This window comes from Perna viridis, chromosome 7 (assembly GCF_037379345.1).
Source record: "Perna viridis isolate PV_CMFRI_1.1 ecotype Kerala chromosome 7, ASM3737934v1, whole genome shotgun sequence".
NCBI classification, from domain to species: Eukaryota; Metazoa; Mollusca; class Bivalvia; order Mytilida; family Mytilidae; genus Perna; species Perna viridis.
Window position 1 is genome coordinate 38546164 of NC_142451.1, and position 15815 is coordinate 38561978.

The window sequence follows — 15815 nt, forward strand, 5'->3', positions numbered from 1 at the left end:
TATTTTTGTGTGTTTTGTATTTCTAACCATCACTTTTTCACTTTTAATTTAAAAATCAACAATTAAATATAAAAAATCTTTCGCTGAATGTGCATTGTCACTATTGAGTAGTATGTTGATCATGATTACGCTGTTCGAGGATCATGAAATACACTTGGTTTAGATGGTTCAGATGGTGTTCAATATACATGTCCCAGCATTAGAAAATTAAGTACTGGTCATCTCACAAATAACAACATTACCATATAACAATGCTTTTATACAAACAGTATACCCATATCAGTTATTTGCTATTTGAATAACCAAGTTTAAGCAATTAACTTCATTATAACAGATGAACTGTTTTTTTTTTTTGGTATCCTATTGTATAAAATAAGCACACCACTGCTGAAGCCACAAATGGTTTCCATACTATCATAGAAAATAAATAATGTCAAAATCTCTCCATCTGTGACCTTCTGGCAGTGGTGTTTACGATGATCATGTGACATGAAGATCAAGTGACCAATCAGGTGGTTTGCTGTCATATAATAGTCCAGTGTAACTTCTCACTCCTGGTGAGGAGTTTCCTCCCTTTGGCACAGCAGTCGCTCCATCAGAGACTGCAATAAGGAAAAAAAAAACAAAATTGATATAGTGCCCTTATAATATTGTAGTGAATCTAGTTTGAAGTGGGACCCAAAATTTTTAGTACAAAACACATTGATATTTTAAAGTATTTTGATTCACCACTAAGAAAATGTGAAATATTATAAAGATTTTTCTGTATATTTTACATTTATACTGACTCAAAAGGAAAAGAATACACCACTATTTCCTTCAAATCAGAGATGTTTAAATTACTCATACCATTATCATCAGTTGCCTTGGCAACAGATCCACTCTGTTGAGGAACCTGGAGATCACCAAGGTCAACCTGATCACTGTAGGGATGTTCTAAAACCCTGAGTACTCTTCTGACCTCACTAAAGTCTCCATCTTCAGCAGCTTTTATGGCATTCTGAGCAATGTAGTTTCTTAAGATAAACCTTGAGGAAAAAATTAAACAATAAATCAGTTAAACTGTATATCACCGACCCGAAACTTGCTATAACATACATTGTGCAAGTCAGTTTAGTTTTTGTTTTATGAATTCATAACTGTTAACTTATGGAACAGTTCGTGTGGGAGATTTTCCGTTTTTGACTACATAGATTCTGTGGGTGTCTCCAAGAACTTGTGTTCCTTCCCTTATCCATGAAAATTGGTATCCACTAATTAAAGTACTTTCATAGTAATTAAGCATTGTCAAGTATTAAATGTAAGTATTTGTAAGAATCAGGCAAAATGGGAAAAATCTGAAACATGCATGTCAAAAACCCACCAATCTGACAATGTAATATCACACAATGATACTTTCTCTATTTGGAAAGACCATTATTTGATCTCTGCATCACAGGCTTTGCTCAGAAATTTTTCAATAAAATGTTAGAAAAATATTATTTTTGACAGAGTTATCTGCCCTTGAAATGTTCTTTTTCAGTGCATTTCAATGACATTATAACTCAGCTTACCAACATGATATGGAAAATCTTGTCTGCGTTCCTTGATTCTGATGTTGCAACTAGTAAAATAAAATTTCAAAATGGTGAGATTTTTCATACCATGTTTCACCCACTGCCTGAGTCTCATACAGACTGACACTTAAGACGTTGACCCCAGTATCATCCATTGTAGGCAAAACATATATACCTGAACTAAAGTTGCTTGAAATCATTGGCTACAGTAAGGCAACTTCCCTGTCATCAATTTAACTTACCTAGGGTTATTAGAATTCATAACTTTAATCCTCTCTGCATTTGCCTCAGTTAGGTCTTTCATGCCCTCTACATCTGCCTTTAATCTGTCTGTATATTTTTGTAGCCAGGAATCCCAGGCTTCTGTGTTTAGCTTTCTCTGGTCTTCTTCAGTTTTATCCTAAAATATTCATTGCCACTGTCATAAAATCACTCATACCCAGTAAATAGTACTTGTATATACCATATAACTAGAAGTTTTTGTGGCAATCTATTTTTTGTTGAATTTCTTTGTTACCTAGGAATTGCAAAAATAGAAGTTGTAAAATACCATTTCAAATCATGTTTATTTTTGGACAGAGGAACACACAAATTGATTCAAATATACCAACAACTTTTTGAGTGGGATATAATTAGCATATGTGCCAAATTTTGATGGGTTGGGAAAATATTAATATATCATTACCTCCAGCTCTTCAAGTTTTTTCAATTTTTCGAGGTCTCTAGTTATAGTAGCAAAGTTTCTCCCTAAGGCACTCATCAAAGCTGGGTTAGACTGCAGCATGGCTATGAAAGCCTGTAGTTGCCTACAAAAAAAAACCATTTTACTCCAAGTAATCGTTAACAAATCAAAGCAAATAAAAGCTATAGAAAAGTCAAGTGTGACATATTTGGGAAGGGTAGGTATAGTATTGACCATCAAATTTGCATATGGACAGTTCCATTTTAGTATAGGTATGCCCAGGATATATTGTCATTTTGTTGTTGATCGATAAGTAAATAAACTTTACTATTATCAACATACATAAAGAAGGGATGAAAAGCCTCTTGGGTTAACGTTCAGTAAAGGACATAAAAGCCCTTCAACTGTAAAGGCCCTAGGTTTGATCCCCAGCATATCTACTACTATATTTTCCATCTGTGCAAGACTCATAAGAGAAGTCAAGAACATTTAAAAAAAAACATCAGTCATGATACTCCACTGGTGCATGGCAATGCTCCATTATTCCATGAGTCATTCAAGTAGCAGAGTAGTCAAAATAGCAAATGTACCTTGCACAGGAGATTTTGTTTTGTATACCTTGGTTCCATTTCTGGTTTAGATGCAGATTTCAGTTCCTGAAGTGTTGAACATTGTGTAAGGAGATATCCTTTCAATTCTTTGAGTTTGATTTCAAAGTCTGGAGAACCTGGTAAAGGGAGATTACTCAAACATCTAAAACAGTTTGTGAAATCAGCTCCTGTTTTATACATAGTATCCAAAAACAGCTCATATATTTCTCTGAAAAAAATTTTAAATACATCAAATTGATTTATGGAGGTAGACCTAGGGTAAGGGACACAACTCTTGCAAATCATTGGAACATTTGTATTCAGCATTTTACATCTATCTCATGTAAGCATCTAAGTAACTTTGATTTCATTCTGTTTCAAAGGAAAGCTTGATAGACTTTGGTGAAATTGAATGTGAAACAAACATATCATTGATTTCAAGACTTGTGTCCCTTACCCTAGGTCTACCTACTTAAAGTTTAGAATAATGTAAATAACAATTCATAGGCACTACCAAATGATTGCAAAAAACTATTGAAGCATCAAACGGACAAGGCTATGGTACATGGTCAAAATCAGGTGCTATGGAAGAGGAAGTATTTTCTGTTCTACCAGCAAGTATACCCAATGTACTTTTTTTTTTATCAAAAATAAGTAGAGCTAAGTAAGGTGAAGGTTGCATTATTATAAATCCCATAAATTGTTTCTTATTTGTATCAAGAGTATTTCCTATGTGTAATGAACACATTTCAGAAATAAAAACTTTTTATATGGATACGTTTCCCATAAAATTGGTTATTAATTAGAACTTATGAATCAATGCATGAAAAAAGTGCATATACTCAGATGGTAATTATGTTTCCCCCATGACTTCATATATGATAAAAGTAGTGTTCATAAAATTTTGGAAAACATACATGCATTGTAAGATTAATTTCTTATTATATAGATAAAAACATGTTTTCATATCTGTTCTAAACATGAATAAACATATAAAAACATGGTGCTATATTTTTGTGTACCTGCCTGATCCATACATAATCCTTTGACAATTCTATAACGGAGGATCTTCCTCTAAAAAAATTCTTAAATTCTATAGCAGAGGGTCTTCCTCTCAAATTGCCAAATTTTTGTTTTGCGTCATGTTTTGACAAGAATTGAAGTAATTTTTTTTATAATTTCAAGGAGGTACACCTAGAGTAAGGGACAGAACTTTTACAAATCATTGGAATGCTTGTATTCAGCATTTTACATCAATCTCATGTCAGCATCAAAGTAACTTGGATTTATTTCATACTGCTGCAAATAAAAGCTTGATAGGCTTTGATGAAATTGAATATGATATAAATCACTGATTTCAAGAGTTATGTCCCTTACCCTAGGTCTACCTCCTTAAGCTGAAGTTTCAAATAAGAGGGGAGAAAGTTCTGTGAATGCAGCTGAATCTCCCGCTTTGACACAAGCACGAAAGCGGGAGTGTTGAATTTGTCGTGAAATATCAGCGGGGGACATAACACCTATGGACAAGTATGATCAGAACAATATACTTACTTGTCTGACTGTAACTCTTTATTCAAAAAGCCAAACTGAAAAGAAAAAAAAATTAAATGAACTTTTCAATTGACATATCTCATAAAGCAGAAAGCTGAAAAGAAACAAATTATTTTACAGATGTAAGTAATTTATCAAATGTTCCCTGTTAAAAGAAATTTCAATAATTAACACTGAAATCAATTCAGTAATTTTTCTCTCGAAATTATTCCCACCAAAATGTCAATACACCCATCACAAACTTTTTTAAATTTATGTTGAAAACAGCAATAAATTATGAGGGAAAAACTATATATATATAATTATGTATAAATTGATTATCGTGAATAACCAAAATATAATTACTCACGCCAAGAATGCTTAAAGACTGAACATAAGCAAGGAACAAGTTCCGCCCACATGTTATATCTGCATGTCATTTGGCACATGTGATCATATTTTGGTTGTACAGTCTTTCCAATTAATTATCATTTTATCATAAAAACAGAGTTTTAAATTAAACCACTATTTTTGTAAAGCCTAGTTAATAGAATTTTAAAAGTAAAGGTATGCATTTATTAAGTTCATACTAACAAGATTTTATTTATATCCACGCACATGAATAATATCTAAGAATACAAGTGTACCTTTTTCCTGATTTTTTGTTTCATATATTCACTGTAGACTTCGTCAAACAGATCAAGATGTGGTTTAGTTTCAGATACAGGAACCAACATCTGAATTGCCTCCCCTAATTTCATACAGTTCCATTTACATATTTCTGGCTGGTTTACATACGAATACCTTCCACCATCATCTAAAATAAAAAAAAATGGTTCACAGTGTGCAGCATGATCTGACTGCAGAGGTTGAACCCTGAACAGTTGGGTTGAAAAATGTAAGTATGGCCACACCATTCAAACTTGATACAGCTTTGAAATTTGAATGTGATAAGATATTTGACACAGTGTAAGAGTTTGACCAGAATAAAAGTGGTCCCATTCATAGCCTCTAATTGCTAAATGCTAACATTCAGTCACCTCAACCAAAATCAATTCCAACCTTGACCTTTTGGGGTATGGCACTTTTGTGGTACAATTTCAAATCTGCTCACTTTTATTCAAGTTATCATCCAGAAATCAGAAAAATGACACTTTGTGCCCTTAATTCTTAATCAGCTTAAGTCAGAATCCACAAAATCAATTCAAGACTTCACTCTGTGGTATAGCACCTTGTACTACAATTTAAAAAAGTTCTATTCACTCACAGTCAAGTTATTGTCTGGATATCAGGAAAAGGCTTGTTTCTGGCTCCTTTTTGGTCCCTTATTCTACATGGTTCGAATCTTAACCTCCAAAATCAATCCTAGTATGTCCTTCATGATATAGAATATTGTAAAGCAAAATCATAAGACATCCATATACTTTCACTGGAGTTCTATGAAATTCTTGTTTTAGCCCTTTTTAGCCCCTAATTAAAAAAGTTGGGACTATAACCCTATAAATCAACACCAACAATTTTGTTGTTGGAAAATTTCATAAAGATCAACTAACTGATATACCTGGAAAAAATTATTACATGAAAACCAATCATTATAAAATACCCTCTGACCGACAGACATGTCAGACAAAAATTCAGTTGGTCAGACAGAAATATTGGAAGTATTTGACAGCTGATAATTTGTAAAGACTGCAAATATCAACCAACAATGACACTATGATAACAACAGCGCCATACCATTATTTTTTTTTCATGGTAGAATAAAAAATGCATTTATTTATTCATTGATACCTTCCATTGAGCTCAAAAATAAGTTGGATTCTTCCATGAAATACAAAACTCTTTCTATTAAAAAGTTTGAAGTTACAATGGCATTTAACCATTATTTCACAAAAGAAGAAACTAAATGTATTATATAATTTCAATTCAGAATGTTAAAGTGTCCTTTATTTTCCCACAAATTGTGCTCCTTGATCCTAACTTTTCTAGCTGGATCACTGCAACAATCTTTTATTGCTTTGAAATCCACGTATTGTAGAAGGGACACATTGGTATGTTAATAAATCATATGTCCAAGTAAATGATTGAACCAACGCAAAGAAAACTTTCAAAAAAAAATTCCAACATGAAAACAAACAATACTGTAAATGGATACAGAAAAATTATGTCCTACCTGAGCCATTACAGATGAAGTTAGGATCATACTTGTCCATAAAACCATAAGGTCCATAGTCTATAGTCACTCCAACTATGCTCATGTTATCTGTATTCAAAACACTGAAAAAAATGTTTGCATTTCAATATAGGATACAGTGAAACTTAATTATGCTGGAAGAAGTAAACAACGCTTGAAAATTTGCAGTTAGACATAAAAATATCCATGCACTTTCACAAAGTAACTGCTGGGAAAAAGGGTTTGTTTTTTTTTGCCCTAATTCACTCAAAGTTAAGGTAATAACTTCAAAATCAATACCAGCCAGACCCTTGAAGTATGAAAACTTGTGTAATTTTATAGAGATCCATAAAGTTGTGTAATTTTATAGAGATCCATAAAGTTGTGTAATTTCATAGAAATCCATAAAATTATTATTTGTTAAAGTTTTACAAAATAATACTAGTTATTAACCCTCTTTTGGCCCCTAAATCATAAACAGTGTGGGCAACAATGGAATTAGCCAAAATATAATTAACACCTTCCTATGTGTTATTGAACCCTTTAGTTTCATACAGATCTGTTCTAGTACTGAGCTAATATCCTGAAACCAGAAAATACTTTTTTGCTTTTTTCTGCCTGGAATTTTTATATATGGTTCTAATCATTACTCCCAAATCTTTTAGGTGTCAACAAGTAATTATAAAAGCCACACTTAAACAAACTCTGATCATAGTTTGTAATGGAAAAATTAGCCTTCCCATGTGTTAGTTGAATTCAAGCCATCAGAGTTAATTAACATTGAGGACCTATTGAGGGGACTGATTGTACACCTCCAGTTACCTAAAATTTTGATTCATTCAATAAAATTGTATTGGTGTTAAACCAGTTCTGCTGGTATTGCTGAATTATTTTGAGTTATCAGATATATCACCTCTTCTGAGTTAGACACATCAATGTTGGACAGCATAGGTAAAAATAACACACCCATAACACCATCATACACCACATAAGAGTAACTCACCCATGACACCATCCTACACCATGTGAGAGTAACTCACCCATGACAACATCCTACACCAGGTAAAAATAACTCACCCATGACAACATCCTACACCAGGTAAAAATAACCTACCCACGACACCCTCCTCCTACACCAGGTAAAAATACCTCACCCACGACACCAACATACACCATTCTACATCAGGTAAAAATAACTCACCCATGACTCCATCCTACATCAGGTTAAAATGAATCACCCATGACACCATCTTACACCAGGTAAAAATAACCTACCCATGACACCATCCTACACCAGGTAAAAATAACTCACCCATGACACAAACTTACACCAGGTAAAAATACCTCACCCATGACACCAACTTACACCATTCTACATCAGGTAAAAATAACTCACCCATGACACCATCCTACACACTGCCAGTCAGCCACCAGTCTAGCAGTCCTCCTAATCACTTCTTTATACATTTCTACATACATTGCCTTTTTATCTTCTTTATGAGAGTCCCAGATCTAAAACAAGAACAGAACAACATAACAGAGGTAACACATTAGTGAATTAACAAAATAACAGTCTCTAGACCAAACTGTGCAACTTCAAATGCGATTCGTCATCGATGAGTCAGACCGATCCAGTAACCATTGATTGCTTCCATTTTCCATTATGTGACCACTGATCTGTTGATATATTTCACAGATTCCTTTGTCTTGCATTTCCATTTTTTAAAATATTTACAAAATGATATAAATTAAGACATCAATTTAATTACTCTTCTTTTACGTTTGTTTTTCTTAATGAAATACTATAAGTGGATTTAATATTTTAAATTCAAAATAGTTAATACATGTAATAAAGCAACACATTGGATTTGTTTCAATGAAAATTTTGAAATTTATATGAATTGATCAAATGTCATATCAAATAATAAAACAGGGATCAAATTCAATCATTCAATTGGTCAAATAGTTGCGTGGATCGGTTCAGTGACTGTACAAATTGCTTGAGTAGATGCTGTCTACCTTACAGCTTTTCTATGTGTAAATCAAATGTATTAAAAACTGCACTGCAGGACATATTTAAGTAGCAGTCTTAATAAAAAAATCAGACAGGAGGTGATTCATGCATGTCAAAAACCCACTGAATTCAGTTTTATTTCTGGTTCAGAAACAGTTATTGATCACGTAACAAGCCTTAGTTTTTCATTTGGTTGTTGCATTTTTTAGATAAAAATTATATAGATTGTACATGAAATTGGCACTTTGCAAGAATTATTGTTCTTGATTTTGTTTGAATTGGTTGATATTAGTGGGAGATAAATGTATGATTTTCTAAAAAGTGCAGATCTGAATGCAGAAATAATTATCGCTATGTAAAAATATAGCATAAGTAGACAGAAAAAGCATCATTTGTTTGGTGGGTTTTTCTACACCATGAATCAATTTATCATTGGTAGTGTCTGAATTTTATGTGGACTTGTATTTAAATAAACCGATACCCACAGAGGTCTAACCCTATATTCAAGCTTGACACATTTTTTTTTCAAATTTTGATTGTACCTAATTATTTCACACACCAAAGGCATCTAATACAGAAGGAACATGATCTAGAATTAAAAGCATGGATGGAAAGGTACATGTAAATTTATAAATCAAAGAACTTACAATTCACTTTTTTTCGTGAAATCAAGTGATTTCTATAGAAACCTAAGGACTTTAACCTGGAACAATTTTAAAAAGGGTTAAATTTTAATACATGTAGATAGTAAGTTTTAGCATATTAATAAAACCTATTGTTAAAATCAATTTGGAATCTTTTGACCTAGATTAGGAAAATTAGAAAACTTGACCAAAAATTAAAAAAATGATCTAATGGTTACATATCAAAGAAACCCCAATAATTCATTTTTGTTGAAATCACAAAAACTAAATTTTGGGACTTAGATGTGGACCAATTTGTAAACGCAAAAAGGAAAATCTAGGAAAGACAAAAATTGATATGGCCATGGATTTAGAACACATCTATACTTCAAATAGCTAGAATAAGGCTAGAAAATATCTGGTAAGAAATAACAAATAAAATCCTCCCACCTAAGCCACCTACCCCATATTTTTTGTGAAGGTTGGATAAAATTCTACCATTTAAATTTACTTGGCCTTATATTGAGCAGATCAAAGAAACCTGACAATTCAATTTTCACAGAAGTCAAACAAAGTTAGATCAAGACTCAAAGACTCTTAGATCATTTAACTGTGTTACTAAGTTGGTACATGTATCTCTTTCCTGAGTATGGAGAGTAATAGAAAGTACATACCTCTGAGTAAAAAGTTTTCACAGTATAGTCTAGCAACTGTTCTAGTATATCTTTTCTACCAATGCTTGGCCCAACCCGTCCAGTTGTAGGATCTAATGTTTTAAATATTTCAAAAGAACCAAATCTGGAAAAGTAAGTTTTAAAAAATAAAGTAACTAAATAAATAGGTAAAACTTCAACCATAATTGAAAGTTTCATCATTAATATAAGGCATGATGAATCAAATTAGTGATTTTTTTATTATAGACCCTTACCTGCTAATTTTCTGAGTAGGCTCAGTTGGTAATTCCACATGGTAAGTGCAACACTTTCCCATCAAAAATGTTTTTACAGGAAAGTGTAGCATTTACCTTGCAAAAGTACCAACTGAGGCTGCTCAGAAAATTAGCAAGGAAGTGTCTATTAGTTACTTATATTAAAGGTTAAAAATAGAAATTGCAGTCTTTGCCATCTAACTTTCAGACAAGAAGCCCCTACCCTTAATCTAAAAAGAATTTTATATAGGATACATTGTCCTAGAAGCACAATTTCTGCAAGCCGGCCGCTATTTTTACCAGCATTGGCTGGTGGGCTGTTCCCAATTTCGAAGATTGAAATGGTCTGCTTTAATTTTGGTCCTTGATATGAGTTTTTTCAATGCTTATTTAACAGATTACCATCCCATACCAAGTTATTTTATTATATCTTACCGTACAAATGAAGGAGCTATTCGTAACACAATGGAACATTTCTCGTCTATTGGATTGCCACTGTAGAATATATCTCTGACAACTGTACTTTCAGAAGTTACACATGTACCTGCTCTTGTTGTAGGGATCCCTAAATGATGCATAGCCTAAAAATTCATAGAAAAATTACTTTAGAGAAAAAAGACACATATTGGTTCAGTTTGAAAGGAACCTTAATTTTTATCTCAAATCAGCTGTCCTTAGCAAAAAAAGGTACAGTAAATAGACAAATAAAATTTCAGTTAAAAAGTTTTCAGTCTAATCAAGAGATTTAATGTCAATTACAAATAAAAAGTAGAGGAAAAGTTTTAAAAGTATTAAATTTCCAACATACATGTGCACACAACACATACTTTAAACAAAATTTCCTTTACCTATGTACAGTACAGAAAGAAGCATACATATGTACCATGACTGATCATTAACATAGTTGTAAACCACTCTGTGAGTAGTAACACACAATTTTTTTTATCGCAATAGATTATTGAAAACGAATCTCTGCGTAATACCCTTTCTAAAGGTCCCCAGTACCGTGAACCATGCCCCATAAATTGGAATTATAACTTTAAATTCTTATGGATGCCTTCAAGGACTATGCAAGAAAATGGATAAAACGAGAACAAGAAGACACTGATTCTCTGTCAGAGTGGTTAAAGGCCGTGAGGTCTTTAATTTTGAAACAAATGAAAGTTTTAAGTAGGTCAATGAGTGCCAAGGCTACATTAGTTTTCAAAGACCCCGATGTAGCAAAAACATTGTCTACTATACATGACAAGTATGTTGTTGTTCCAGCAGACAAAGCCCAAAACAACATTGTAATTGTCTGCAAAACGTTTTATATCAAATGTTTATTATAAGAGGTAGACGTAGAAAATAATAGCAGTGATAAGACCTACACTGCTACCACTCTCTCCAAAGAAGAGATTGTGGAAAACCATAAATCTGTGCTATCCTCTTTTGGTCTCTCTACCGAGGACGATGATTGTGATTTACCATCTATGTACTGGATTCCTAAACTTCACAAGAATCCATACAAACAACGTTTCATAGCTGGATCTGCAAAATGTACCAACAAACCTCTTTCAAAACTTTAAACTTCTATACTCACAACTGTCAAAGAGGGCCTGCAGTCCTACCACAACACTTGTTACTCCCGTAGTGGTATTAATTCAATGTGGATCCTGAAAAATTCAAAAGATCTTTTGGAGACAATCAATTCAAGACTATTATCTGAATATAATAGCATTAAAATCTATGATTTTTCAACACTGTATACTTCTATTCCCCATACTCAGTTAAAATACTGACTTAAAAACATTATACATCGTTGTTTTTCCAAAAAAGATGGTACACCTAGAAACAAATATATAGTTCTTGGTAGAGATTCCTCATACTTAGTAAGAAATAATTCCAAATCATCTTCCAAATATACAGAGGAAAATGTTTACAAAATGCTGGAATTTTTAATCAACAACATATTTGTCCAGTGTGGTGTTTTTCAACAAACGGTCGGCATTCCAATGGGAACAAATTGTGCTCCTTTACTTGCTGACCTATTCCTTCACTCTTATGAGGCTGACTTTATAGCTGATCTGATCAGAAAGAAAGAATATCGTTTGGCTAGATCCTTCAATCTCAGTTTCCGCTATATAGATGACGTATTATCTTTAAACAATCCTAATTTCGGGGATTTGATACATCGCATCTACCCAAAAGAACTTGAGATGATGGATACTACAGACACTGTGGAGTCAGCCTCATATCTTGACCTACACTTAGAAATCGATGGTAAAGGAAAACTATTGACCAAACTTTACGACAAACATGATGACTTTTCATTCAGAATTGTCAACTTTCCTTTCATCTGTGGCAACATCCCTTCGGCTCCTGCATATGGAGTGTTCATATCACAACTCATAAGTTATGCCAGAGCTTGCCGAAACTACTCACACTTTTTGTATCGCGCTAGAACTCTAACAAATAGGCTTCTGGAACAGGGTTATGTTGCTACAAGATTGAAGTCATCACTACAGAAGTTTTATGGTCGTCATCATGAACTCATGGATCATTATGGTGTATCCATCAGCACCATGAAAACTGATTTATTCAATGGGTCATGGTTTTCCTTTCCTCATTTGTCTACCCCGGACTTGACTTTTTATGAGCAACTCGGCGGGTGTTTCTAGAAAAGCAGAAGACGCTTACCCTATCAGTGCACCTGGTCCATGCTCCCAGTTTTTAGTGGAGTCTGAGTTGATCATTTACTTTTATTACTTTATATGTATGATTTTAGTTACTTTATGTTCTTTGTTGTGTATGTCTGTTTTCCATGTCTGGTCTTTGTCCCTAAATTACATTCTTTTGATTACCGCTATAACCTTGGTTCCCTTAATTACTCTTTTAGACAAACACATAAAATGGTACATGAACATATGACACATTATACAATACATATAAATATATTTGACAAGGACATTCCAACTTAAGATGCAATAGTTATGCATACATGTATATTTTAACAAATGCATATCTATTTACACGTAAAACTTTAAATATGACAATAAATTACTCCAATTCAATGATTTTATACCTCACTACAAAGGAACTCTCTGATAGTACTTCTTAAAACTTTTCTCCCATCAGCAGTCCTTGAATATGGTGTTTTGCCTGAACCTTTGAATTGAATTTCCCAACGTTCTCCCTTTTTGTTTATAATTTCACCAAGATACCTGCAAATAACAAAAACTACAAGTATTTGATATCCCAACAATATCGACAAAGAAATGTGTGTAAAATTTCCAGGTATGTTTGTACATACATGTATAATATGACCTCATCAAAAAGTTACTAAAACTTTTTACACCATGTCCAAGTAATAAATGTACATGCTATATACATGAACTTGCATGTGCATCTAGTATGGTGTTACATCATTTTTTCAATAACATATGCCAATCTGATTATACTACAAACCACTTTTTTAAATGTTTTATGGTGTCAAATGTAGTTTTTTACATGCTCCAAAGAATTTAAATTAGTATTTTGAAAGCTACGTACATGTACATAGTCTACATCCAAAGGAAACAAATCTATTATTTTCTTAATCTAATTTTGGTAAAGTGTCATTGATAATCAATTTAATTTTTTTTCAAGGTACATTATCATTGCAGCCTTATTCATTTTAGAGGAGTACATACATTGCTGCTCCATCACCTAGTTGTCCTGAAAAGTATCCAAACTGGTGTCCACAATAACAATGTGCTGCAGGATCACATCCAGGCAGTAACTTGTTCCCACTGAAATATTCAGCAAAGTCATCTCTCTGGGTTTCTGGTGGAGAAATGTCCAGTAAGTCCAAAGCAGACTGAGAAATTGCTACCAATGATGGCTTCTTAACTGGTGTTGGTTTTACTTTTGAGAAACATGCACCAGAAACAGAGCGCACATAATTGTCATCTTCCTTATCTATGGGGAGAGATCTTAAGGCAAGATTGTCAAAATTCAAAGTTTCTAGGGTTGTCATGCCTGTAGCTTTTCTATGTAAGAACGCAAGACATCGCCAGCCAAAGAGGCTGGACCATTCAAGAAAGTTTCTGCAGGATCTTCGCGAAGTTGAGGGAGTTCCTGTGTTTCTGTTGTTCCTGGCTAAGATACTGTTCGAAAACACTTGTTTAAACATGCACAATTAGGAGAAAAACTACTTTTTGTTCCACTTTCCTGTTTTATGCAACTTTGTCTGCTAGTTAGGGGAGATAATTCAAGGCAAAATTCTAAACTCCGGAACAAGTTCTTCGGAAACGAAAATTCTCCGCTATTCCATTTAAGTAGATGTAATAAAACTTATCAAAATGACTTACATCATTTTAAAACATTTGTTGAGAAGCTTTTCCCGAACTGTAACTTACGTAATCTAAGAGTTTTCAATCAACTTGAATCTATGTGAAATTAGAGTTCTCACTTAATTGCTCCGCGCTTATGATCGATATGTCGTTCGAATCCGGGTTGTTTCGCCCTAATTCCGGTTCACACCTGTGTGGTTTCGCCCTACTACCGGTTCGCCCTGGGTGGTTTCGCTCTAAATCTTGTTCGCCCTGCGTGGTTTCGCCCTGATTTTTGTATATCAAAATGAAATAGTGAAATTAAGGATTTAGCAATCTCAGATGCTTTATTAATAAAAAAAATGCATGTCAGTATTTTTTTATTGAATTTATTCACTATAATTATTCTATGTCTCTTGTGAAAAAGCATGTAAGCCTATGCAATTTGTGTGTAAATAAACTAAGTCAAATGTAAAACAGCACAACCAATTAATATCTACCAAATAATGCAAGACTAGAAATGTAAGCATATCCTGCTCTGGGGGTGTCTTAATTGATAAGGGCGAAACCACTCACCAATCAGGGTGAACATGTAACTAGGGCGAAACCACCCGATACCATGTCGTTTGACACATCGATAAGCGGGGACCAAGTGAGATGAGATTGCATTTGCCTTTGTGTGACTGGATATTGTTTACTAGCATTATAAAGTCTCTATATAGCAAACGGAACTACTCGGCCATTTCCGCTACACTATACCCTCGGATGCAGAAAGGAGAATTTATTCCTGAAAATTTGATCCATCCGCCTAGTGCCTCCGAGGTTTTTCTTCAGTGTAACTAGAGAGGCCAAGATGTTCCGATTGCCTATATAGTTGTCGCTAGTGGATTCTGTTTAGAAACGCCCCCTGTTGAAACGTTGATTTTCGTATGTCATTATTTCAAACAATTCATTGTAAATAATTCTGAGATGATTTATTGCGTGACTGCATACATCTGTTTCGCTAATACTGCCAGTTTAGAAACTGGCGTCGGACTTGTAAAAAAGCAGGTTATGTTCGATTGATCAAACCTTCCTGACACGGATGTCAGGAACACCGTAATAAAAAGTATATCAATCAACCAATCAATCGCGATCGAAAAATTTTCTTCTTGAAAATAAACCATATTCAAATGAAAAGTAAATTTTCATACAAAGAAGTAACTTGAACAATTTCATTATCATTCATATCTTATTCTAAAGAAAAAAATGTTTGTCGGACTGTGTAAAGGTTAACCGTTTATGAGAAAAAGAACATTCCATATGTAATACGTAGCATAATTCTCTTTAATAATCATTTGACAACCTTATCATGTGTTATCGGTTAATTAATATTTGACCCGATATTAAACATCCAAGCTCCAAATGATTAATTTGTCCCTCATTTA

The 15815-nt window shown here is 33.5% G+C and overlaps 1 protein-coding gene across 1 annotated transcript; it reads right to left on the reverse strand.

The window, feature by feature from the left end:
* Positions 1–376: 376 nt before the first annotated feature.
* Positions 377–14347, reverse strand: LOC148612612 (protein adenylyltransferase SelO, mitochondrial-like). The gene is made up of 13 exons (XM_088594224.1): positions 13768–14347; positions 13161–13299; positions 10532–10677; positions 9843–9966; positions 7928–8043; positions 6532–6635; positions 5006–5175; positions 4380–4414; positions 2857–3057; positions 2242–2362; positions 1799–1956; positions 850–1028; positions 377–602 (listed from the first exon to the last, which is right to left on the reverse strand). The coding sequence occupies exons 1-13, from the start codon at positions 14247–14249 to the stop codon at positions 481–483; spliced, it is 2097 nt and encodes a 698-aa protein (XP_088450350.1). The 5' UTR covers positions 14250–14347; the 3' UTR covers positions 377–480.
* Positions 14348–15815: the final 1468 nt, after the last annotated feature.

What these genes read in the sequence shown, in the direction of transcription:
- LOC148612612 (XM_088594224.1), bottom strand. Translation starts at nt 14,249, where the DNA reads ATGTTTAAACAAGTGTTTTCGAACAGTATCTTAGCCAGGAACAACAGA. An exon ending in CTTCATCTGTAATGGCTCAG is followed by an intron (nt 5,176 to 6,531) that starts GTAGGACATAAT and finishes TTTTTATTTTAG; the next exon opens with ATGATGGTGGAAGGTATTCG. An exon ending in AAACCAGAAATGGAACCAAG is followed by an intron (nt 2,363 to 2,856) that starts GTATACAAAACA and finishes TTTTTTTTGTAG; the next exon opens with GCAACTACAGGCTTTCATAG.